The sequence below is a fragment of the Agaricus bisporus genome (assembly GCF_000300575.1).
Source record: "Agaricus bisporus var. bisporus H97 unplaced genomic scaffold AGABI2scaffold_12, whole genome shotgun sequence".
In the NCBI taxonomy this organism is placed as follows: Eukaryota; Fungi; Basidiomycota; class Agaricomycetes; order Agaricales; family Agaricaceae; genus Agaricus; species Agaricus bisporus.
This window is the reverse complement of record NW_006267347.1, coordinates 167,766-188,535: the sequence shown is the minus strand read 5'-3', so window position 1 is coordinate 188,535 and position 20,770 is coordinate 167,766. Positions and strand designations below refer to the sequence as shown.

The following is a 20,770-nucleotide window of genomic DNA, read 5'->3' as shown; positions in this document are numbered from 1 at the left end:
AGAATTGATCTGCGCGCTCGGAGGGTGGGCGGGGTTGATTAAGTCGATGATGTATGTCCTCGTGCTTGATGTAAAACTTGCGTATTATGATAAGTGGAACACGAAAAGAAAAATGTCATGGATCAGTTTAGATTTTTGATTTAAAAAGATTTTGGTGAAGATATATACACACACCTGTATCCTTTGCTTCGGATCTTGGTGATCTTGGCGATTACGCTGTTTTCGTGTTTGGGAAGGAAGTTTTGAACGATGAGTTGTGCCTGATCATGTGTGATTTCTAGATTACTACTAGGAAAGGGTTGAGGAGTGGGATCTGCCATTTATTTTGACACTTCTGGCGCGCAGATGTCAGAAGACACACAACAAAAAACAAAACAGAAACAGAAACAAAAAAAAAATAGACAACGGTGTGTGGCGTTATCGAGAATCAAAAAGAAGAAAGAAAAGAAAGCACAGCTTCTTGTCCTTTTAATCACGACAATCACATAATTTATAAGTACTTATCACATCTTGGTTTGTCGGATTCCATATCCATATATATCAAGCGAATAATGGGAGTTCCGCGCTAATCTAATATATCCAAATGGGAATATCGCTCGGGCTTGTCCAATGATCTGTGGGCGCGTCCCAGCGCGTCCTTCGCCAAAAAAAACATAATATGATTTTGTTGCTATAATTTACGCATGAATGGTCTTGCCCCCGCTCATAATTGCACCGCGCGCGACGGATAACGATAAATCATGGCGTTCCTAATTCCTGGCTGCACTTGTGACGCGGGCGGTGGTACATCAAGATTCAAGAAGTCTTCTCGTCGGGACCAAAAAAAAAAAGGGTAGTGATGGACAAAGGTTTTCCCTTGTAGATGATACACGATATGTCGTAAAATTGTAGTACAGTGCAGCGCTAGCGCTGTTAATTCAGGGTCATGTCATTCATTCGACTACTTCGGACATAAAGAAAAAAAAGGGGAGGCTGTGAGCTAAAGAAAAGAAAGACAAGACAAGACATGTTGTACCATCGACCACACGGCTAGAGTGCATGTGTATTTTTATTATTATCAGTACGAGAATGCTGTTCTATTTGTCAGGGAAGTTGTGGCGAACCTGAGAGGGTTCCCGACCTCGTGTTTGTCTCCGATTGTATAATATTGGACAGTAGTAACACATCTACGATTTGCACTTGCGAGTTTGTTGCCAAGATAGTCAATTCGTAGCCGACGGATTGGGTACTGCCAGTTGACTGTTCCATGTTATCAATTGGTTGTTTGGGCGTTGGTTTAATTGAACACGCCGCTGGTATATATGTTTTATGGAGTCAAACGAACTCCGAGGAGCCCACAGTGATAGTTGGAACTCAACTGACGGAATGGAAACAATGCGGCAACATGTGACGATTTCCTGTAGGTTACTCAAAAGTGGCATACAATACATGCTGTTGGCTCGAAGATCATTTAAATGACAACAAACATAAAATATCCGGCTCACAGCTTTTTAGGCGACAAAAGTATATAAAGTGACAGCCTGTCTCTTATTTTCTGCCGCCACACCCACCTCATCGATGATATCCACTTTGAAGGACAATGTCCTTCATTCACCTTTGGCGATGAACGTCGCTCAGATTGGACAATTCTACATTTCAACCCAGTTTCTTCAGTTTTTGCATAATTTTGTGGGTGAGAAGGTGCCAGATGCTTTGGGTTATATGTGGCGGACGCGAACCAAGACTTTGAGTATCCGTAGCACGGACAGCACTTACAGTGAGTTTGATCATGTTTTTACTTGCAAAGCAACAACCCTGAGTTCGGTGGATGGATATAGCATGGGTGACGATCTGGATGGTGAACCAACCTACATGGAGTAAGTTCGAGTCATTATAGCTCCTCGTCTAAAGAGTGCTTAACAGATTATAACCACTTAGAGGACAACGATGCATTCGAAGTAACGGAAGACGTACCTGCTAAACACGGAAAGGGCAAACTCGACTTGGTGTCTTATAGACCTGGAGACGGTACCGAGCTCCCAAACAATAAAGCCGTAAACGCACAGGCATACTTCAACCCGGCGACTGGCGTTAACTATAATTTCACTTTCGAGAAATGCACAGTCACAATTATCAGAGAAGGGTAAATGAAACTACCATAATTTCTTGCTCCAGTGTCTTGTGAACTGAAGTGTGGATTTCCAGGGATAAAGATATGTCAAAATCGTCAGGCGGTAAATCCGTCTATCGTGTGGCGTAAGTATTGCTGCATCTTTTCGGCTGTATGATGAGCTCAATCCTGAATATACAGCATCTCACCGGCCACTCCGGGAGTCATGGAAAGGTGGATAGAAGCGACGCGAGAGATGTATCAAAGCCAGAAGGATGACAGGGTCGAAATTTACATAGCTGGACTGTGAGTATAACAAGTTGGGAAGTGATTTTTCATGCTGATGATTTTCGATAGGTCGAACTATTACTGGGATTTCCTCCTTCTCGGAGATCGGCGAGACCTTGACACAATCCATCTGGCAACAGGCGTCAAAGAAAACATCGTTGGTATGGTCAGCAAATTTTTAAGACGGAGGAGTGATTATCACTCCCGGCAAATCAACCATCACCTTGGATTCTGTTTGGTAAGCGCCATCGTAACGTCTTGAGAGCCGATAATGAAAATGATTCTTTTGCAGTATGGCCCACCAGGAACCGGAAAGACAACCCTGATCAGGGCAATTGCATACCATTTTAAGCTCAAGATTCATCTTTTGAGCCTTTCTTCGCGTGACCTTAATGACTCCAGGTTACACAGTTTGATGGCGTCAACCAAAGAAGGGGGCATCATTCTTATCGAGGATATCGATAAACAACTGAATAGTTCATCGTAAGTGGCATAACCGTCCATCACAGCAGGAAAAGTTAACGGTACCAAATGAAACAGATCCGAAATCACAGCCGCTGGTCTCCTACAGGCATTGGAGGGCAGCGCAAATACGGCGGCACAGATCGTTTTTGTCACAGCAAACAGTTTGGAACCTCTTAAGCCATATGAGGACACAGTTTTTCGCCACGGACGTATTGACAAGAAGATCAGACTTGGATATGCCGACAAGGCGATGGCGAAGAGTTTGTTTTGCAGTTTTTTCTCTAGTTGCAAATCAGAGACCGCTGATGACATCGAGGCGCTCTCCGAACAATTCTCTAGTGTTTTGCTGGAGGATACATGGTCAATGGCTCATCTGGAGGGATATTTGCTCCAATATGATGATGATATTCGTAAGGCCGTTTCTGAATTTGCAGGGTGGCAAGAAGAACAAAAAAAAGAGAAAACATCTTGATTTGAGTGGCGAAGACGCTACTACCGGCATTATCTTCACTGCGTTTCCGTCTTGTATTTTCAGTTTTCTTTGTAGATCCACGTAATCTTCAGTCACTCGAGTGGGTAATTTCTTGCGAAAATAATGGTTTTGGGACAATCTGGTGGAACAATTACACATTAGTTACTGCGCCTCTCGTAGTTGATATAATACTGAATAGCCACAGAACGAGAGATTTCGACCCATAATTATCGCGCCATTTCGGATATTCAAGGCAAGATAAACAGATAAAAGATCCTAAATATCTGATAGGGATGAGGACTGGGCCGATATTATTGCCTCGGGCCTAGATTTCTTTAGCTTCATGTGATCATCACTCGTTTCAAAAGAAGATATTGAGTGTGATCCACTCCATTATTCCGACTATTGGAGATCTGTTCGATGAACATCACCCGGGGTAGTCGCGCCTTTCTTGCTGATGGAGGGTGTTGATATTGAAAATGCCGAAGAACAAGAAGCGGAAATTTAGAGGACAAGGCACCGGCTTCTTGGTATGAAGGAGGGTCGTTTAATTAAACGGGAACCAGAACGCCATATTCTATTTCCAGGGATGACCGCGATAGTTTTAATCCAAGCTGTAGGTATTCTTCTCAAGCTGACAACATAGTATCATAGTGAGCTGGTACGAACAGAGCTAGTAGTGACGACGACGTACCTCTGTTTCCAGTTCTCGTCGAACACGATACTCTTCATCTGCTTTGATGACCAGATGATGGTCATCAAGGTCCTCGATTATGAAGCTCTGTTTCTCGTTCATGACGAGCAAAATCTGCTTTACGGCGGGGTCACTGTTCTGACGCGTATTAGTCAGACATGACTACACCACGTGGAACAGAACGGACCAGAAGAAAAGGACACCTGAACCGGGACACGAATTGTATGGTGAGTTGACATGTGAGGCGAATGCTAATACTGACCTTTGATTGCGCGCATCAAGTCGGGAGGAACAATCGGGGACCGAGGTGTTATTACATATACTAATTATTTCGCCGTCGCCAAACACGGCGCGCATGATCAGCCGGACAGTCTTTTCAACATTTAGATTATTGACCCGAATGTCGTCCAATGCAACGGAGTCTCTGAAGTCGTACGTCTCTACCCTACTTGATGGCCCCGAGTGCAGCATCTAACCATCATCCATCATATCTTTCTCGGTCCCAACCTTCTGCTTTCTCTATACGGGGTCCCCGTTATAATTACTAACGTCTGCAATCGCCATCACCTCCTCCATCCCAATTCCTCAACCATGCTTGATAGTGGATCTGCAGGTGGGTTCCTCTTAGAAGCTTGCGCCGCGACACCTGACGACAGTTTTGCCAGTGGCTCTAAGCCCTATAGAAACTTCGAAACGTCTTGCCGCTTACACGGCAGTCGACCACCACGTAAAACCAGAACATACGGCAAGTCATCTCTTTGAGCACTTCACTCAGTTATTCATAGTCGCAGACCATTGGTATTGGATCTGGTATGTTGAATGCTACAAATTAAAGGAGGGATGGTGAACAAATCGTGCAGGCTCAACTGTACCTTATGTCGTCGAGCGAATTGTACAACAAGGGGTAGAGGCTAACAAGAACCGTGTTTTTATTCCCACTGGTGCGTATCTCATCGATTATCCCGGGTTATATCCTAAATAGAGCACCAGGTTTCCAGTCTAAGCTGTTAATAATCGAAGCTGGCCTCAACCTAGGCGATGTCGATGAATTTCCTTCCATAGATGTTACTATCGATGGCGCAGACGAGTAAATGCCCTTGATCTCGATTCTATTTTGTCCTCACTCTGTTCAGAGTAGACAAGGATCTCAACTGCATAAAGGGTGGCGGCGCATGCCACTTGCGAGAGAAGGTTCTTGCTGAGGCGGCCAAAACGTGTGTGGCTAATCTGGATTTATGATATCTTATGGCCACATCTCCCTTGACAGGTTCATTGTGGTCGCTGATTATCGTAAGAACTCTGAATACCTTGGAACGACCGTGTGTATATTTTGGCTTTCTCTACCCTATGCGGAATGCTAAAAAGTCGCTTTAGTGGGCTCCCGGAGTTCCCATTGAGGTCGTACCAGTCGCGTACGTCAGAGTGCTGCGCCACTTGAAAGAAGTACTTGGTTCTCCCAATGCGACACTCCGTATGGCTCTGAAGAAAGGTGAATCTGCTGCTTAAAATAATACTCTGGGTCGTGACACATACCCCCATAGCCGGACCGGTTGTTACTGACAATGGCAATTTCGTTATCGATGCGCCATTCGATCGAGAGAAGATGATGAATTCTTCCAAGGTGAGCTTGAGCTTTTTCCGCAATATCTCAGCGCACAAACCTGAAGCGCAAAAATTAGGTCCTAACTCAAATTAAGCTCCTGACCGGCGTTGTGGAGGTTGGTTTGTTCTGTGGAATGGCGAAGGCAGCCTATTTCGGAAACCAGGTAAATATCTACGTGACGATACTCTACGATTAGCCGCTGATGTGAGAGGTAGGATGGCACAGTGGCGATCCGCCGAGCAGATGGGACTATGGAGCAAGTAGTGGCGATGCAGTAATGTATCGGGTGTTTAACCCCATTCACGTAGGATCTTTGTACATAGAGGCCGGGTGCTTGAATTGGTTCTTACGACCGGTGGCTGTCTGTTGCTACGCGCAGTCCGGCCAGACAGGATCTCCGTTACTCGTCGTCTGGAGCGTTTGCGCTGGCTGTTGTAAGTCTGAGTTAATCGCGGAGGACTTAATATTCCCACGTGACGCTAGGTTAATACCTCGATCATGGCGCTACAAAAGGCCGAGCTGAGATCCTCCATTTTGCGCGCAGGAAATGCCGGAGGCAGATATCTTCAAGGTGCCCATCCTGGGCAAGGACTCCATCCACTGTGGCTTCCATCTCATCCCTTACATCGCCCACACCGTCATCTCCACCCTCCCCTCCTCTACCTATGTCCTCATCACCGACACTAACATCGCGAAATTTCACCTCAAATCGTTCGAGGATGTCTTTCAGAGCACTCTAGATACCCACGATGCTTCTGGGGCGAAGCCTAGGTTTATCAGTCTTGTCATTCCTCCGGGAGAGACGTCCAAGAGCCGAGACGGGAAGGCTCAGATCGAAGACTTTTTGCTCCTCAACAAATGCACTAGGGACACTGTTGTCCTAGCTCTCGGTGGAGGGGTCATCGGCGACCTCGTTGGATTTGTCTCCGCAACTTTGTGCGTCCCCGATCTCGGTATGGGATAACCTTTCATTAATTTGATTCGCTAGCATGCGAGGTGTCCGCTTCGTTCAAATCCCGACGACCCTTCTGGCCATGGTTGATTCCAGTGTCGGTGGAAAGACTGCCATTGACACCCCACATGGAAAGAATCTGATTGGCGCATTCTGGCAACCTGAATACATTTTCATCGACGCTGCCTTCTTGGAAACTCTTCCTCAGCGCGAGTTTTCTAACGGCATGGCTGAAGTCGTCAAGGTGCTTTTTCACCTCCGCCTATTGATTTCTTCATCTGATTCCGGTTCTGATCTGCCCATCTAGACAGCTGCCATCTGGAACGAGAACGAGTTCCTGTCTCTGGAAGCGCGTTCTGCGGAAATATTTACAGCAATCCAGACGCCATCTGAAAATTTCGCCGGTCGCACTAAGGATACGCGATCAGCGGCCCAAGAGCTCCTTCTCTCCGTAATCGTCGGTTCTATTTCCGTGAAGGCTCATATCGTTACTATCGACGAACGCGAGACTGGTCTTCGCAATCTAGTTAACTTTGGCCACAGCATCGGCCATGCCATCGAAGCAGTCCTCACACCCACTATCCTCCATGGAGAATGCGTTAGTATTGGTATGATCCTGGAGGCTGAACTTTCCCGGCAAATGGGTATCCTATCTCAGGTTGGTGTTGGCCGTTTGTCGAGATGTCTCAAAGCCTACAACCTTCCGATTTCCGTCTCCGATCCACGCATAGCCAATCTTCCTGCTGCTCGTCTCCTCACTGTCGACCGCCTGTTAGATATCATGCGTATCGATAAAAAGAACAGTGGGAACGAAAAGAAGATTGTTATTCTGTCTCGTATTGGCGCTACCTACGAGCAAAAAGCCACCGTGGTCAAGGATGCACTCATCTTCAAAACCCTGTCCGAAGCCGCCAAGGTCATTCCAGGAATTCCTTCTCATAATCCTGTCGTGATGTCGACCCCGGGCTCCAAGTCGATTTCCAACCGCGCCTTGGTTCTTGCTGCCTTGGGCAAAGGAACATGTAGGCTAAGGAATCTTTTGCATTCCGATGATACGCAAGTTATGATGGCCGCTCTTGGCGAACTCAAGGTAGGCTATTTGTCAATTGACATGATACACTTGAATTTCTGAACGCTAAAAATAGGGTGCTAAATTTTCGTGGGAAGACAATGGTGACACTCTTGTAGTCGAAGGTGGCCAAGGTTTCCTTGCTGTCCCTCCCAAAGGCAAGGAACTGTACCTCGGAAATGCTGGAACAGCTGCCCGTTTCCTCACTACCGTCTGCACGCTCGTTCAGGCTTCCCCCAAGGACAATGCTGATGTTACCATCATTACTGGCAATGCTCGCATGAAACAACGCCCAAATGGTCCGCTTGTTACTGCTCTTAGAACCAATGGCAGTCAGATCAAATGTTTGGAGACGGAGGGATGTCTTCCCCTCGCCATTGCTCCTGAAGGTCTCAAGGGGGGTACCATCCAGCTCGCTGCTAGCGTTTCCAGTCAATATGTATCTTCCATCCTACTTTGTGCTCCCTATGCTGCTCAACCTGTCACACTCGAGCTTACCGGTGGCCAGGTCATCTCACAGCCTTACATCGACATGACCATTGCTATGATGAAGACCTTTGGCGTCGAAGTCAAACGCAGAGTCGATTCCGCCAGTGGCAAACTTCTTGACACCTACGACATCCCCAAGGCTGTTTATGTTAGCCCTCCTAATTATAGCATCGAGTCTGATGCCAGTAGTGCCACATACCCTTTGGCCATTGCTGCTATCACTGGGACGTCTTGCACTATCGACAATATTGGTACTAGTTCCTTGCAGGGTGATGCCAAGTTCGCGAAAGAGGTGCTGGAGAAGATGGGATGTACAGTTTCGCAGACGGAGACGCAGACAACAGTTCAAGGACCGCCCATAGGTGGATTGAAAGCAATTGAGGAGGTCGATATGGAGATTATGACAGATGCGTTCTTGACTGCCACTGTTGTTGCTGCTGTTGCGCATGGAAAGACTAGGATTTTGGGGATTGCGAACCAGAGAGTGAAGGAGTGTAACAGAATTCGGGCTATGATTGATCAACTTGGTATGTGCTACAATCTTCGCGGCTACTGTAGGACTATTTGCTTATGCGCCATATAGCTAAATTCGGCGTGGAATGTATCGAGCTGGATGATGGGCTCGAAGTCATAGGAAAACCTATTCCTGAACTCAAACGTGGTGCCAGTGTGCACTGTTACGACGACCATCGTGTGGCCATGGCCTTCAGTGTCTTGAGCACGGTAGTCGAGAACACTATCATTGAAGAGAAACGTTGTGTTGAGAAGACTTGGCCAAATTGGTGGGATGATCTTGAGAACAAGGTCCGAAACTGCTTTAATGGCTTAATCCAGAAACTAACACATATTTACTAGATTGGCATCAAGGTTGAAGGTGTCGACCTGGCTGGTCTCCATGCCAAGGCTTCCGTTAGTGGGACAAGAAACTTCGATCCCTCTGCCTCCGTTGTTCTCATCGGCATGCGGGGTGTTGGCAAGTCTTTCATCGGTGACCTGGCTGCCAACGCTCTCGGTTGGCCTCAGCTCGACGCGGATGACTACTTTGCCGAGGTGAAGAAGCAAGCTCTCCGTGATTTTGTGACTGAGCATGGTTGGCCTGCTTTCCGCGAAGCAGAAGTTGAAGTCCTTGGGGAATTGTTGAAGGAGAAGGCTACCGGACATGTCATTAGCTTGGGTGGTGGAATCGTTGAGACTCCTGCTGCGAGGGAATTAATCAAGCAATACGCCAGTACCACTGGCCCCGTTGTCCACGTTACGCGGCCTCTGGATGAGATTCTCGCATATCTCGGTGCTGAGAGTGCCAGGCCTGCTTATGGGGAACCTGTCGCCGATGTTTATCATAGGCGCCATCCTTGGTACACTGATATCTCGAACTATGAGTTCCTAAACCCGGTCGGCGCCTCTAGTGTCGTAACGTCTCCCTCCGCTGGTGTACATGAGGAAGTCGCCCGTTTCTTCAAGCATATAACCGGTCAAAAACCCAATCTCTCCTCAAACGTGGGCGCTGGCAAGCGATCTTACTTCCTTTCCCTGACTTACCCCGATATCACCGAAGCCCTTTCAATCGTTGAGCAGATCTCAGAGGGAGTTGATGCTTTGGAATTACGCGTCGATCTTCTCAAGTCTTCAAAAGAGTCGGATGCTATTCCTTCTACAGACTATGTTGCATCTCAACTTGCGGCTCTTCGTCGTGTTACTTCACTTCCTATTGTCTACACTGTTAGGACGTCCTCGCAAGGGGGAAAGCACCCCGACAAGGCAGAAAAGGAAGCTTTGGAACTTTTGGAACTGGGTCTAAAGGCCGCCGTCGAGTACCTTGATGTTGAGATTACCCTACCCGAGCAGAAGATCCGCGAACTCGCCTCAAAGAAGGGTCGTTCACAGATTATCGCTTCGTACCATGACTTCAGCGGAAATCTCAAATGGAACTCGGTCGCTGTCAAGGAGAAATATGATATTGCCGAAGGATTGGGCGATATCATCAAGATTATTGGAACTGCCAATGCCATCCAAGATAACTTTGAGTTGCACAACTTCATTACATCCGTCAACAGCAAACCCAATGCGAAACCCATCATCGCCGTCAATATGGGCACCCAAGGCCAACTCTCGCGCATCCTGAATGAGACTTTTACTCCTGTTACCCACCCTCTTCTACCCATCAAAGCTGCCCCCGGCCAACTCTCGTTCAAGCAGATCCAAGAAGCATTGACGCTTGTTGGTCAACTTCCCGCTAAACAGTTCTATCTCTTTGGTAACCCCATTTCTCACTCCATGTCACCTACCCTTCACAATACGGGTTTTCAGGTGCTGGGTCTCCCACATAAGTACAGCCTCCTGGAGACTCAGCAATTCAACGAACAGAATAAGGAGGCTATTGCGGCTGCCGATTTCGGAGGAGCATCTGTGACGATTCCCTTTAAACTTGATGTCATTCCCTCTCTCGACGAGTTGACGCCTGCTGCACAGGCTATTGGTGCCGTTAATACCGTGATTCCCACTGTTTCTGGCGGCAAGCGCGTGTTGGTTGGTGATAATACAGATTGGATAGGGATCCGCAAGAGTATCATCGCTCAGCTTTCGACTGGTGTTGTAGGAAACGGGTTGGTGATTGGCGGTGGTGGCACCGCTCGCGCCGCCATTTATGCGCTACAGTCGCTCAATGCGGAGACAGTCTATCTTTGGAATCGGACAAAGAGTAAAGCTGAAGATTTAGCTCGGGCATTCCCCAACGCTCGCGTTCAAGTTTTAGATCGACTCGGCGCTTGGACATCCGCACCCCCCAACGTTATCGTCGGCACTGTTCCCGCTTCTGCAACAACTCTCGAAGAGGGTGCACCTAGTGCTACATTGCTGACGGCGGATTTGTATCAGTATCGTGATGGTCCTGCTGTTGTTGTTGATATGGCATACAAGCCTGCGCAGACCCCACTTCTTCAATTGGCGAGTGTCGCATCGAATTGGAAAACCGTGAGGGGTTTGGATGTATTACTTGAGCAAGGATATGAACAATTTGAATTGTGGACGGGAAGGAGATGTCCTCGTAAAATTGTTGGTGAAAAGGTGACGGAAAAGTATGATGCTTGATACCATTTAGAAGTAGTAGCAAATTTTTTTGGTTCATTTATTCTTTTGATTTGACACAATTGTACAAAACATATGGTGTGAGTAGAACATGGACGGGTACGCAAGGGAGCAAAGAAAAATTGCTTCAAAGGAAAAAGGCAACCGAAACGTATTGATACTGTTTGATGAGAATATTTCAACAACTTGCGAACATAAAGCAACCCAGAATTAGCTCTCAATGTCTGCTTGTTCTCAGATGGAAATGTTGTTCTTCATCTCAAGTTCTTACACGCCTGCAGTTAGCTCATATAACTTCCCCTCTTTTAACTATACAAGGTATACGTAGCACAATGGGCAATCAATGTGGAAGTTACATTGACCTACTTATATTACACTGCTCCTTCATGCAATTGACACGCTGAAAGTTGAGCTGCAATCGGTTGTCAATCATTCCGCTTAGGTTTAAACAATCTACAAATACTCGCCTTGTGATGGTTGCAGTGCCTGATGTGGCCTCGGTGCCGCCTTGTACGGTCGTCAAGAACTGTGAGGTACTCAAACCTTGATTTTGGGTCAAGTACTGCATATCTTGTTAGAAATGGTAAATTTTTGAAGGTTCCCATACGTACCCGAAGGAAGAGGTTCAAATCGCCGTTGAAGTTCCCAACTGTGCCGCTTGTAGGAAGGAATGAATAAACCTGGTTAGCTCCGTTGCTCCCGATGTATAAGTTCCTGTTACCACACTTCAGTATTATCTTCTCTATGAAGTCAATCAAGTCACCGACCAGGAATGTCCGGCGATCGATAGATTGCTCGCCACAGGAACGGGTTTACCGTCGGCACCCCAGTTGAACGAAATGGGACCAGCATTGAAATTGGCAAGCCAGACCATGATTTCGTTTTCATTGCTACCTCCCGAACGCGAGGAAGTGAAAAGATCGTATGCCACATTCGATACAATGGAGCCCTGGGTGCTTTGTGACCAAGACCAGGAAGCCTGTCATGTATTATTTTCAGTATCCAGAGCAAGAACTTAAGAGATAATGGCGCGATGATCTCACAGGAATGCGATTGACGTTCGACAACTGCCGATTCAAATTGGCATTTAAGTTGACGTTGGTGTAGCTCTTGACGCCGTTACCGCCTGACCATGTCCAACTGTTTTTCCAAGCAACATTGGTGCCGCTCAGCGAAACGAAGTTGGCACAGCTTTGCCCGGAGTTGGCGTTGTCCTTGCCCCATTGATCAAGGAATAAAGTATACTGTCCGGCGAGGATAGTGTCCCATTGACCTGTGATGTAAGAATGAAAACTAGTTACTCATGTGAGTAGCGAGGAGACTAACCACAGTGAGTGGAAGTATCGATTCCCTGGCGCTGTTCGAGACTCGCTGCTGGAGCACTGGCAACAAATGGAGCGAGTAAGAGGAAAAAGGACAATTTCTTAGATAGCATGATGGATCTTTGTTGAACGAGGAAAGATTTTCTGTTCCGCTACCTTTAAATAAGTGGTCCAAAACCCCGAGATTTTACCTTTGAACTCCCATACCATGAGTTTGACGTTTCTCATCGAGCATTCAGCGAACCTTGATGCACGGTCATTACTCGGCATTGCGCTATAAAATAGAAGAACCATAGAGTAATCAGGTAGTAGCTCTCCCAGCCTGAGCGGGCCGTCTAAAATCGTCAGCTGTTCCTTCACATGAGTCGTAGGGGCCGACCGGTTGCCGTTGGTAAAAGTCGACAGTTCAGATGTCATATGTCATAGGGAAGAAGAGAAGGGCCCGGAAAATAGAGTATTAACAACTGTTGATGAATTTGACGCCCGCTGGCCCTTCATCAGCTACTGATCTACCAACCATAACGCACCTAAACCGAGATTTCACCAAGAAGGTAGGGTCAAGTGGACAGGAAATATATAAATAACGAGGGCCGCTAGACAATGCCGGCCCTTACCACACAAAGATATCTTACACTGTTCCTTTTATCCGTCAAGATGAGCTTTTGTTAATAGTCGCACTCCTTCGACCATTCACGTATGCCAAAGTTTGATATCGGGTGCTCCAATGCTTTACTCCTTTCCTAAGCTTCCTTTAGATGAGACGGCAGTCTCTGACTCATTTGATTCTTTTTCGGAACTTCTGGAAGAGTCACCCGTCTGAGGACGCTCAGTCGTTGGCGGCTGCGTTTGCCCCGGCGTCCCGAATGGCTGTTTCTCCTATACCAAGAAACATGAGTGGTCGCCTGGAAAAATGACCGTTGTGACATACATCTGATCCCTCCCTTTCGCGACGCTTGGCTTCACCCGTGATCTTTTCGTGTCCCTCTTTCACGAGTTGAGGTTTACGAGCTATCTTTCCATGAAGTTCTTTTTTATAACCCGCCACTTTGTCCGCAAGAGTCTGGCAAAAAAAGAAGGGATGAATATAATACGCTACCAGATTCATAAGATATACAAACCGGTCCTTCGTGATAGGTTGGTCCGTAACCTACTTTTCCAGCATGGCGCTGAGTAGGATAACTGTCTTCAGCATTATCAACTTCTTGGGAGTTGCCAGACATATTGTAGTGAAGTGTGAACGCAAAGTTTGTAAAGCATTGTTCAGCTACTCGACCGTTATCAATGGTCGGCCAATAAAGTATGACGCAAAGGCGGAGCGGCCGGTATCAAACTAAACCCACCCAGGTTCCGCCTCCGGTTTGCAAGGAATGATGTCATTTCAGACACCAACCTACGCCACCATACGTTGCAAGTTCAGTTTATTAAGGCGTGCTTGATTTGGATCAGGGCTTCCAGCTGCGTACGGTTACATTTTTGGGTTAGTAAGTTCAGGAGTTGGAATAGGAATCTTACATGGTTACACCTCGCCTGGCTTCCGTATTCTGAATTTAGGGTACGATATCACTGTGTACGTGAGCGTACATGACGATGCACACTATCTGAATGCGGATAATTCGAGCATGTGGCGAGTTCCTGCCTGATCTGGGCCGGCCTCACTCCATAGTGTCCACCAAGTGTCCCCACTAACGTCTTATTCTGCTGAGCTGACTATTTATTGATCAGAGCCATCAAAGCAAACTGAGATGAGTTGCTGACCGTCTCTACTAGACTGAAATAGCTTGTGTGTTGGAGTTCTACCGTTCTCCATCCAGATGGTCTTGGAGGATTGAACGGAAATGTCTGAATAGGAATAACATGAAAGGGGACTATTTTCTTGCGCTTCAGAAATTTCGTCATTTTCGAGTCAAATTCCCACGGCCAGTCCGTTGCAAAACCTGATCGTCTTCTCAGATGAGGCCGCCACCGAACCGCTACCTATCGTCGGCTCGCTTTTCCTCCCGTCGATACTGCGATTGATCTTGGATTTAAATCGCCTACGCTGTCGTTCGCAGCCTGTACTCTACGGCACTGGAAGCTATAATTGCCTGTTGTCGGGAAGGAACATACACACAATCTGTCGGACTTCATTGCCATCGTGATTAAGTCGCCAAGCAGGTTTTAGTTTGTGAAGTTCACCTCCGGACTTGATCTATCTAAAATCTTTCATACCTCTGACTTCAGCCCTTAGTATGGAGGATTGGTATGGTACCAATGACGTCGCTGCTACTATTTTCGAAGAAAACCGAGTTCAAGAAAGCCGATTTCTGCTGCCACGGAACGATAAGATGATGCTTCAAGCTTCAAGGTTCAGGAGCACAAATGTTTTTAGGTTTACCTCCTCCTTTCACATCGGGCGACGACTACAGTCTCTACCGTCTGCGTATCTGACCAAAAACTTGTTCAAACATATTCAGGCACTCTACTGCTATCATAGTCGTGACGTCAGGGATGTGTAAATTGGGCAAATGGAGTAACATATTCCCCACACCGCGAAAGCCTGCCGAAAGCGATCAAATTGACATGGTAAAGAAATCGCGCCTCCACTAAAGACAAATTCAAGGCAAAACTAGGAAATGATAAATATACCAATAACGATCTATGAAGCAGCATTCACGAAGCAGCTTGTTCCGGTTACAAACCCAACTGCTTCGGAACATCATACTGGGAGGACTTATCTCAGATTCACTTACATCGCTCGGAAGAGATTCCGCTTCATGGACGGCCATTGGTGTTGTGACTCGTTGCTCTACATCTTATCTCTCATCTACTCGATCTCAAAAATATTCGATACCACCGAAGGAAATGTTTATCATCATCATTACCAGCCAGGGCCAAAGTACAATAAGACAAACTGAAATGAACCACACAAAGGGCCCAACCTCAGTACGGACTCGGAGTAAAAATCCCTGTATTTCAACATGTTCCTTATTCTCATTGCCCTCTGTGCCTATACTTATATGTTTTGCGTTTTCTCCCTGAAGAGCCGGATGTACTGCACCATAGTTCCGAAGATCCCCACTGGAAAACTATGAAGTATGTGATCAATGAGTATTGGTTGCGACCCCCTGGAATACTATGGCCAACAATGATTAATGATAGGGGTCATCCCACTAGAAACTCAATACGAGACGGTCTCGCGTGTCTGTGGGATATTCAGTGAAATCCAGCACACAGTTTTTGGTCATTGGAATATAGTGTTCGAGGTTGCGATTTCATGCGGCCAGGGATTCACTGTTTCTCAGCGACAATCGGAAAGGTGGTGTATGACTTTGCATGAGTCTCTCGCGGTAAAAAGAATAAAGATAAGAATTCATACGTTCCAAGAAAATGGTACTACAGTTTACCGCAGCATCCAAGATCTATTTGTGATACCAAAAATTCACACTGGCATGGAACTTAGCCGTTCGTAAAGATGGCTCGATCAAGTTTCTCAGGTCGCCAATCTACACAGGAAAGTGCAAGATAATGTCCGAGGATTAATGATCTTCCACTCAAATTTCAAAAGGGTCTTCATACATATAAGGATACCGTAACGAATAAAAGTTATATTGAGCGTGGTTTATCAACTCGGGAGAAGTAAGGTCATTCTTATCGCACGTTTACGACGCGCTTACTCAGAATTACCACTGTTGGTTTTCAAATTCATATCGCTATACGATATGATCGTTCGAAGGTTTTGAAATCGTCCCAGCGTGTCCACAAAACTGATACATCAAGTAATTGACCATATGTGTCATAGATTTGATGTATCATTTTTGATTTAACTTAACGCCGTACGGTCACCGGAGAAATGACCATCAAGCACCGGCAGTACATGGGCCTCTTGCCTACTATGAATACACTTCGGGGTCTTTGGGGGCAGATGGGTCAGTTATAGTAATGACTGCAAGCAAAAACTAATGTTTCCGACGCCCTGGCTCACTTTGTAGCGGCCTTTGATCGGATCTCATCAAATGATGGATGGAACGAGACTCGCCTATTAGAAATTTTGGTTTCCTCCAGGTTTCCTCTCAAGACCTGAGGGAAGGGACTGTGGCACCAAGTAAAGAAGACACAGGGGGTAAATTCATGGCAGATTCTTTTGATCCCCGACCCTGATGTCTTCTCTAACATCATTCTTCGTGCGCGATCGCAGTGGTACTGCAGGGTGCTGCTGCGAAGATCATCTAATACGGAAATCGGACTCGTTCTATCAGTTACGGTAAACCTGAGTTTTCTCTCTCTCTGGTCCACTCCCTGCTTCTCGATGGGAACTCAGGGATAAAAGGAAGGAGATCGAGAGGAAGTGTGGGATATTAAAAATTAACGTTCTGTCATCAGATGAAATGCTTTTCGACTTGAGTTTAATTCCAAGATTTCGTGTGCGACCAATTAGCCTAATACTACTTAACCTACCAGTTACTACGATCATGAGACTTACTCTTCATTTCCACAAAAATAAACTCTTACGGTTGAGTCTCAATGGTTTGGAGGAGAGATAGTACAGTAATAGTACGTGATAAAGTTTAACCGTGACCGCTTTGCATCGGGTTCAAGAAAATTTCCCCGCATCTTCCGGAATGATGGTAACACTTTCGATGCACGTTTAGCTAGTCTGGGAGTTCATTTATACCATAACAGTACCAATGTTAGTACGACACAGCAGGACGTAACATAATCCTTTTCAGAAAAAAAAGAATCTAGCTAGTAACTTAGGTCAAGAGGTACCTTTCTATTAATAAGGTATTGAAAATGCTGCGGCGGACAACACCACCTTTTTTCAAAAAAAAAAACTGACCTTTGTAGTCCACGTTCGTAGGAATTGAAAATCGGTACTTTTCCCCCCTCACAGATGATCAACCAAAAACAAAAGGCGGAACAATCATGATCACATAACTTACTATGTATCAGTGATCCGTAGTTCGGCCATGATTCAAGTAGTTCGATCAGAGATGGAATGCCATGGTTCAGACATGTTCAAGTTCACAAACAGGACACGACCGAATTACTGATCATTGACTCGATAGTAGGATTTGAACTACTTTATGTTCCACCATATCCGTAGGAAATTTGGAGTAAGAACGTTCCCCCAGACCAGATGATCAACCACCAAAAAAAACAAAAAAAAAAAAACAATGTTTTGACCATGATCATTTAGGATCAAACTCGGATCAATATCGCCACGTACCTAAAAAATCAAACTCCAAGCCGTGGCATCTACCGAAAACCCATCTCACAACCCATTTCCCAACTAGTAGATAATCAAGTAATTTAATAGTAAATAAGCTCTATCACCCAAGAAAAAAAAAATCCATCACCCAAACCAAAAAAAAAACCCCTATCTTCTACAAGAACCACTCTTACTACCATTTCTACACGAATTTGCGTTCAAGTCGGGGGAAGATACTAAAGGGAGAAAGAAAGGCCGAAAAAAAGAATCAATGATCATATGGAAAAGAAGGAAGGTGAAATTCGAAAGAGAAGCAGTTTGATTTGACCGTGGTAGGACTTATAGGCCGCGGGGGTTGGACGAACTTTTCCGGCTTACTACACTTACTAGTACCAAGAGAACAACTTGAGTCTAACTTTAGATCAAATGTACATACATACATGTATATCTATAGTAGGGTAGATTTTTTGCCGGTAAATCGCTCACCCCATCAGAGGGGGGTGTTCTATAAACCCCCAGCGAACCGTGGTTGGTTATCATGTCAACACCACGGTTCAACGTTAATTAGGCTTAGAATCGGGGTTTTCAGGAACCGTTAAATTGAACACGCGCTCGGTATGTATGTGTGTAATAATAAACGAACGATACCTTCACTGGCTCATCTTTATTCAAACAATCACACTCCTCTTCAACCGCAGTGGGAGGAGATTGCCGCCATGTTTTGAGAAAGAAAAAAAAGAACATGACCACCCGAAATCTATTAAAACCGTCGTTCTTTCTTTCAGCTGACCATATCCTCCAAGCGCACGCTATATATATTACAACAGAAAGATAAACGGTAATACTACATTCACTTCTTTTAACTACAACATAAGAGATGTCTAAGCATAAACCAAAGAAGAACTCAAACCAAATCTCATGAAATCCTCCGAAAAAGGAACAAGATCCGCATAAACCGGGGGTCTCCAAAACACACATACATCCCACACATCTAATAATAAACCACAAAAACCCACCCAACCTACATTTTCTTTCACAACATAGCATGAAACTGTTCTGGAACCAACGGAGAAACCGCATTCCCCGAATGCACCGTCAACCTCTCCAAATACCTCTTCCACAACCCATCTTCCACAATAGGTGCCCTCAACGTCTCCCCCACATCCAAACTCGTCACCAATTCCGAAAAATGGGGTAACATCCCTTCTACAGCTTTATCTTCCCTCTTTCGTTGTTCCATCCTCCCTAATCCAGCTTGTTCAGTATACCAAGCCGAATCTCTTGATATAACAGCACATTCATACATATCCAATACGTATTTCGGTATATCGGATTTAAGTGCTGATGAATAGGCTAAAGCGTGGCCCATAGATTCGATGACAAGTTCAGCTTGTGGAAGAAGGAGACTGTTGTATGTAGGACTACGATGATCGCATTTGAGAGTTTCGAAAAGTGAAAGATTTTCTTGGAAAATTGAGGATGCGTGAGAGGCGAGAAGGGATTCTGATGAGGGAGGAAGTGGAATTTGATAACGGCCGAGGAGTAATTCGGAGAAGAGACGGATGCAGAGTGTGAGGACGTCGCCTTCTGCAATAATAGCACCTTTCGCATCGTTCTGTAATAATGTGTCAGATAGGTACTACTACTCGTTGGTTAAGCGTGAAAGACTGTACCTCTAATTTGGCTAGGTGGTTGTGTTCAAAAGTACCTTGAGCACCCAACCGTTCGGAAACTTCAGAAACACATCTCTGGAAGTGTCGGATAACTGTAGTTTTACCAATGACAGCATATGCATGTCGGACGTTGGGATCGAGAGTATTATCCATGACAGCGTCGATCAAAGAAGAATACCAGTTATCCATAACGATCGCCGTAGCAGTCGCACGCAAGACAGGCAGTTGTTGAGTCCGAAACGAAAAAATCGGATACGGTTTGTCGCCTTTACCCAAAATACATCGAACCATAGAATACCGACCGCCTGTATAGGCGGTAGCTTTGAGAGCAGGTATCCAAGGAGAGGCTATACCGAGCGTTCCAAAGGGAATACGCCAGATTTCATTCCACCAGGCAAAGGAGGGATCCGAGGGACGGGATAGATCGTTTGGGTCCGAGGAGATGAGAGCTGTGGGAGGAAGCCGGACGTTGTTGAAGCGTGTGATGGACCAATCGAAGGGATGTGTACCGCTACGACGAGGTAGGGTGATGGATTCCACACCCTGGTACATTTCACGCGTGTTGCAAAGAGGGACTACGAAGAATCGCGTGCCTCGGTCCTCACCGTCTACGATTAAACGGGCCATGGTAAGAGCGACCTTGGGAAAGCCGTACAACGGGGAAGTGCCAGGCATAAACCTAGAAATGAATGAGTGAATGATGAAGAGAGAGAGAAAAAATTGAAACACCAACTTTGCACCTTCCTCTCTTGGGGTATGGAGAAGGAAGCCATTAGGGGTCTTTGTGGCCGTTGTTTCGATGTTGAAAGCGTCCAAGCCATGTCCACGTTCGGAGAGGAGGTAGATACCTATTGTTTCGAAGCGCATGAGACTGTCGACAAGAGGCCTGAGGTCTGGACGGTGCTTCAGGTGACGAGAGAGGGTGCCAAGGACCAGGTTGACATGGACGACGACGACGGTGAACATGGAAATGTCTGCCGCGAAGAGAGGGTCACGGAACATCTCCCAGAATCGGGGGCTGCAGTTTTGAATGTCACGGAGGGTCAGGCCTGAACAGCGGTCAGTATCGAGGGTCAAGAGTAGAAGGAGAGACGGCGACCATAGGATTTGAAGAGGAGACGAGCCCGCTTGTAGGAGAGAGCGATGCGGTCGTCGGGTGAGAGAAGCTCTGAGTGGGGGTGAAAGAGGGGGTGAGCGTGGAGGTGCTGGGCCATTTTTGTGAGGAAGAGAGGGATGAGAAAGGGCTTTTATGAACATTGGACTGAACCGTGAACCAGGCTGGAATGACGATAAGCGTGGTGCAGATGGGGATATCGAGTGTGAGTTGTGTACCGAGACCCCAAACACAGATCTTTGTATATTACGTAATAAATGCAGAAAGT

The 20,770-nt window shown here is 46.2% G+C and overlaps 8 protein-coding genes across 8 annotated transcripts; 3 read left to right on the top strand and 5 right to left on the bottom strand.

The window, feature by feature from the left end:
• Window positions 1–1,557: 1,557 nt before the first annotated feature.
• On the top strand, window positions 1,558–3,314 carry AGABI2DRAFT_180828 (hypothetical protein; the record flags this gene model as incomplete). Its single annotated transcript, XM_006455974.1, has 8 exons — window positions 1,558–1,756; window positions 1,818–1,856; window positions 1,877–2,122; window positions 2,185–2,235; window positions 2,291–2,395; window positions 2,447–2,615; window positions 2,670–2,860; window positions 2,918–3,314. The coding sequence occupies exons 2-8, from the start codon at window positions 1,819–1,821 to the stop codon at window positions 3,312–3,314; spliced, it is 1,197 nt and encodes a 398-aa protein (XP_006456037.1). The 5' UTR covers window positions 1,558–1,756; window position 1,818.
• A 530-nt stretch (window positions 3,315–3,844) lies between these two features.
• On the bottom strand, window positions 3,845–4,304 carry AGABI2DRAFT_138923 (hypothetical protein). Its single transcript, XM_006455973.1, has 4 exons — window positions 4,271–4,304; window positions 4,196–4,211; window positions 4,009–4,141; window positions 3,845–3,948 (listed from the first exon to the last, which is right to left on the bottom strand). Exons 1-4 carry the CDS (start codon window positions 4,284–4,286, stop codon window positions 3,919–3,921), a joined length of 195 nt encoding a protein of 64 aa, XP_006456036.1. The 5' UTR covers window positions 4,287–4,304; the 3' UTR covers window positions 3,845–3,918.
• Window positions 4,305–4,496: 192 nt separating this feature from the next.
• AGABI2DRAFT_138922 (hypothetical protein) lies at window positions 4,497–6,028 on the top strand. The gene is made up of 11 exons (XM_006455972.1): window positions 4,497–4,621; window positions 4,674–4,753; window positions 4,800–4,818; window positions 4,869–4,949; window positions 4,999–5,095; window positions 5,142–5,222; window positions 5,276–5,327; window positions 5,383–5,497; window positions 5,550–5,629; window positions 5,688–5,774; window positions 5,827–6,028. Exons 1-11 carry the CDS (start codon window positions 4,600–4,602, stop codon window positions 5,887–5,889), a joined length of 777 nt encoding a protein of 258 aa, XP_006456035.1. The 5' UTR covers window positions 4,497–4,599; the 3' UTR covers window positions 5,890–6,028.
• A 130-nt stretch (window positions 6,029–6,158) lies between these two features.
• On the top strand, window positions 6,159–11,356 carry AGABI2DRAFT_210736 (hypothetical protein; the record flags this gene model as incomplete). Its single annotated transcript, XM_006455971.1, has 6 exons — window positions 6,159–6,547; window positions 6,600–6,807; window positions 6,871–7,653; window positions 7,709–8,648; window positions 8,705–8,925; window positions 8,977–11,356. The coding sequence occupies 6 exons, from the start codon at window positions 6,159–6,161 to the stop codon at window positions 11,206–11,208; spliced, it is 4,773 nt and encodes a 1,590-aa protein (XP_006456034.1). The 3' UTR covers window positions 11,209–11,356.
• A 116-nt stretch (window positions 11,357–11,472) lies between these two features.
• Window positions 11,473–12,652, bottom strand: AGABI2DRAFT_227728 (hypothetical protein). The gene is made up of 6 exons (XM_006455970.1): window positions 12,532–12,652; window positions 12,249–12,478; window positions 11,973–12,184; window positions 11,817–11,919; window positions 11,673–11,767; window positions 11,473–11,617 (listed from the first exon to the last, which is right to left on the bottom strand). The coding sequence occupies exons 1-6, from the start codon at window positions 12,638–12,640 to the stop codon at window positions 11,590–11,592; spliced, it is 777 nt and encodes a 258-aa protein (XP_006456033.1). The 5' UTR covers window positions 12,641–12,652; the 3' UTR covers window positions 11,473–11,589.
• A 604-nt stretch (window positions 12,653–13,256) lies between these two features.
• AGABI2DRAFT_121930 (hypothetical protein) lies at window positions 13,257–13,747 on the bottom strand (the record flags this gene model as incomplete). Its single annotated transcript, XM_006455969.1, has 3 exons — window positions 13,257–13,403; window positions 13,456–13,587; window positions 13,646–13,747. The coding sequence occupies 3 exons, from the start codon at window positions 13,745–13,747 to the stop codon at window positions 13,257–13,259; spliced, it is 381 nt and encodes a 126-aa protein (XP_006456032.1).
• Window positions 13,748–14,451: 704 nt separating this feature from the next.
• On the bottom strand, window positions 14,452–14,734 carry AGABI2DRAFT_195301 (hypothetical protein). Its single transcript, XM_006455968.1, has one exon. It carries the CDS (start codon window positions 14,658–14,660, stop codon window positions 14,502–14,504), a length of 159 nt encoding a protein of 52 aa, XP_006456031.1. The 5' UTR covers window positions 14,661–14,734; the 3' UTR covers window positions 14,452–14,501.
• Window positions 14,735–18,515: 3,781 nt separating this feature from the next.
• On the bottom strand, window positions 18,516–20,602 carry AGABI2DRAFT_227725 (hypothetical protein; the record flags this gene model as incomplete). Its single annotated transcript, XM_006455967.1, has 4 exons — window positions 18,516–19,330; window positions 19,389–20,067; window positions 20,122–20,437; window positions 20,482–20,602. 4 exons carry the CDS (start codon window positions 20,600–20,602, stop codon window positions 18,749–18,751), a joined length of 1,698 nt encoding a protein of 565 aa, XP_006456030.1. The 3' UTR covers window positions 18,516–18,748.
• Window positions 20,603–20,770: the final 168 nt, after the last annotated feature.

What these genes read in the sequence shown, in the direction of transcription:
- AGABI2DRAFT_138923 (XM_006455973.1), bottom strand. An exon ending in GACGAGAACTGGAAACAGAG is followed by an intron (nt 3,949 to 4,008) that starts GTACGTCGTCGT and finishes CTATGTTGTCAG; the next exon opens with CTTGAGAAGAATACCTACAG.
- AGABI2DRAFT_138922 (XM_006455972.1), top strand. Translation starts at nt 4,600, where the DNA reads ATGCTTGATAGTGGATCTGCAG. An exon ending in CCGTGTTTTTATTCCCACTG is followed by an intron (nt 4,950 to 4,998) that starts GTGCGTATCTCA and finishes ATAGAGCACCAG; the next exon opens with GTTTCCAGTCTAAGCTGTTA. An exon ending in CCGTATGGCTCTGAAGAAAG is followed by an intron (nt 5,498 to 5,549) that starts GTGAATCTGCTG and finishes ATACCCCCATAG; the next exon opens with CCGGACCGGTTGTTACTGAC.
- AGABI2DRAFT_227728 (XM_006455970.1), bottom strand. Translation starts at nt 12,640, where the DNA reads ATGCTATCTAAGAAATTGTCCTTTTTCCTCTTACTCGCTCCATTTGTT. An exon ending in CGATACTTCCACTCACTGTG is followed by an intron (nt 12,479 to 12,531) that starts GTTAGTCTCCTC and finishes CTTACATCACAG; the next exon opens with GTCAATGGGACACTATCCTC. An exon ending in GGCACTGCAACCATCACAAG is followed by an intron (nt 11,618 to 11,672) that starts GCGAGTATTTGT and finishes AACCGATTGCAG; the next exon opens with CTCAACTTTCAGCGTGTCAA.
- AGABI2DRAFT_195301 (XM_006455968.1), bottom strand. Translation starts at nt 14,660, where the DNA reads ATGGCAATGAAGTCCGACAGATTGTGTGTATGTTCCTTCCCGACAACA.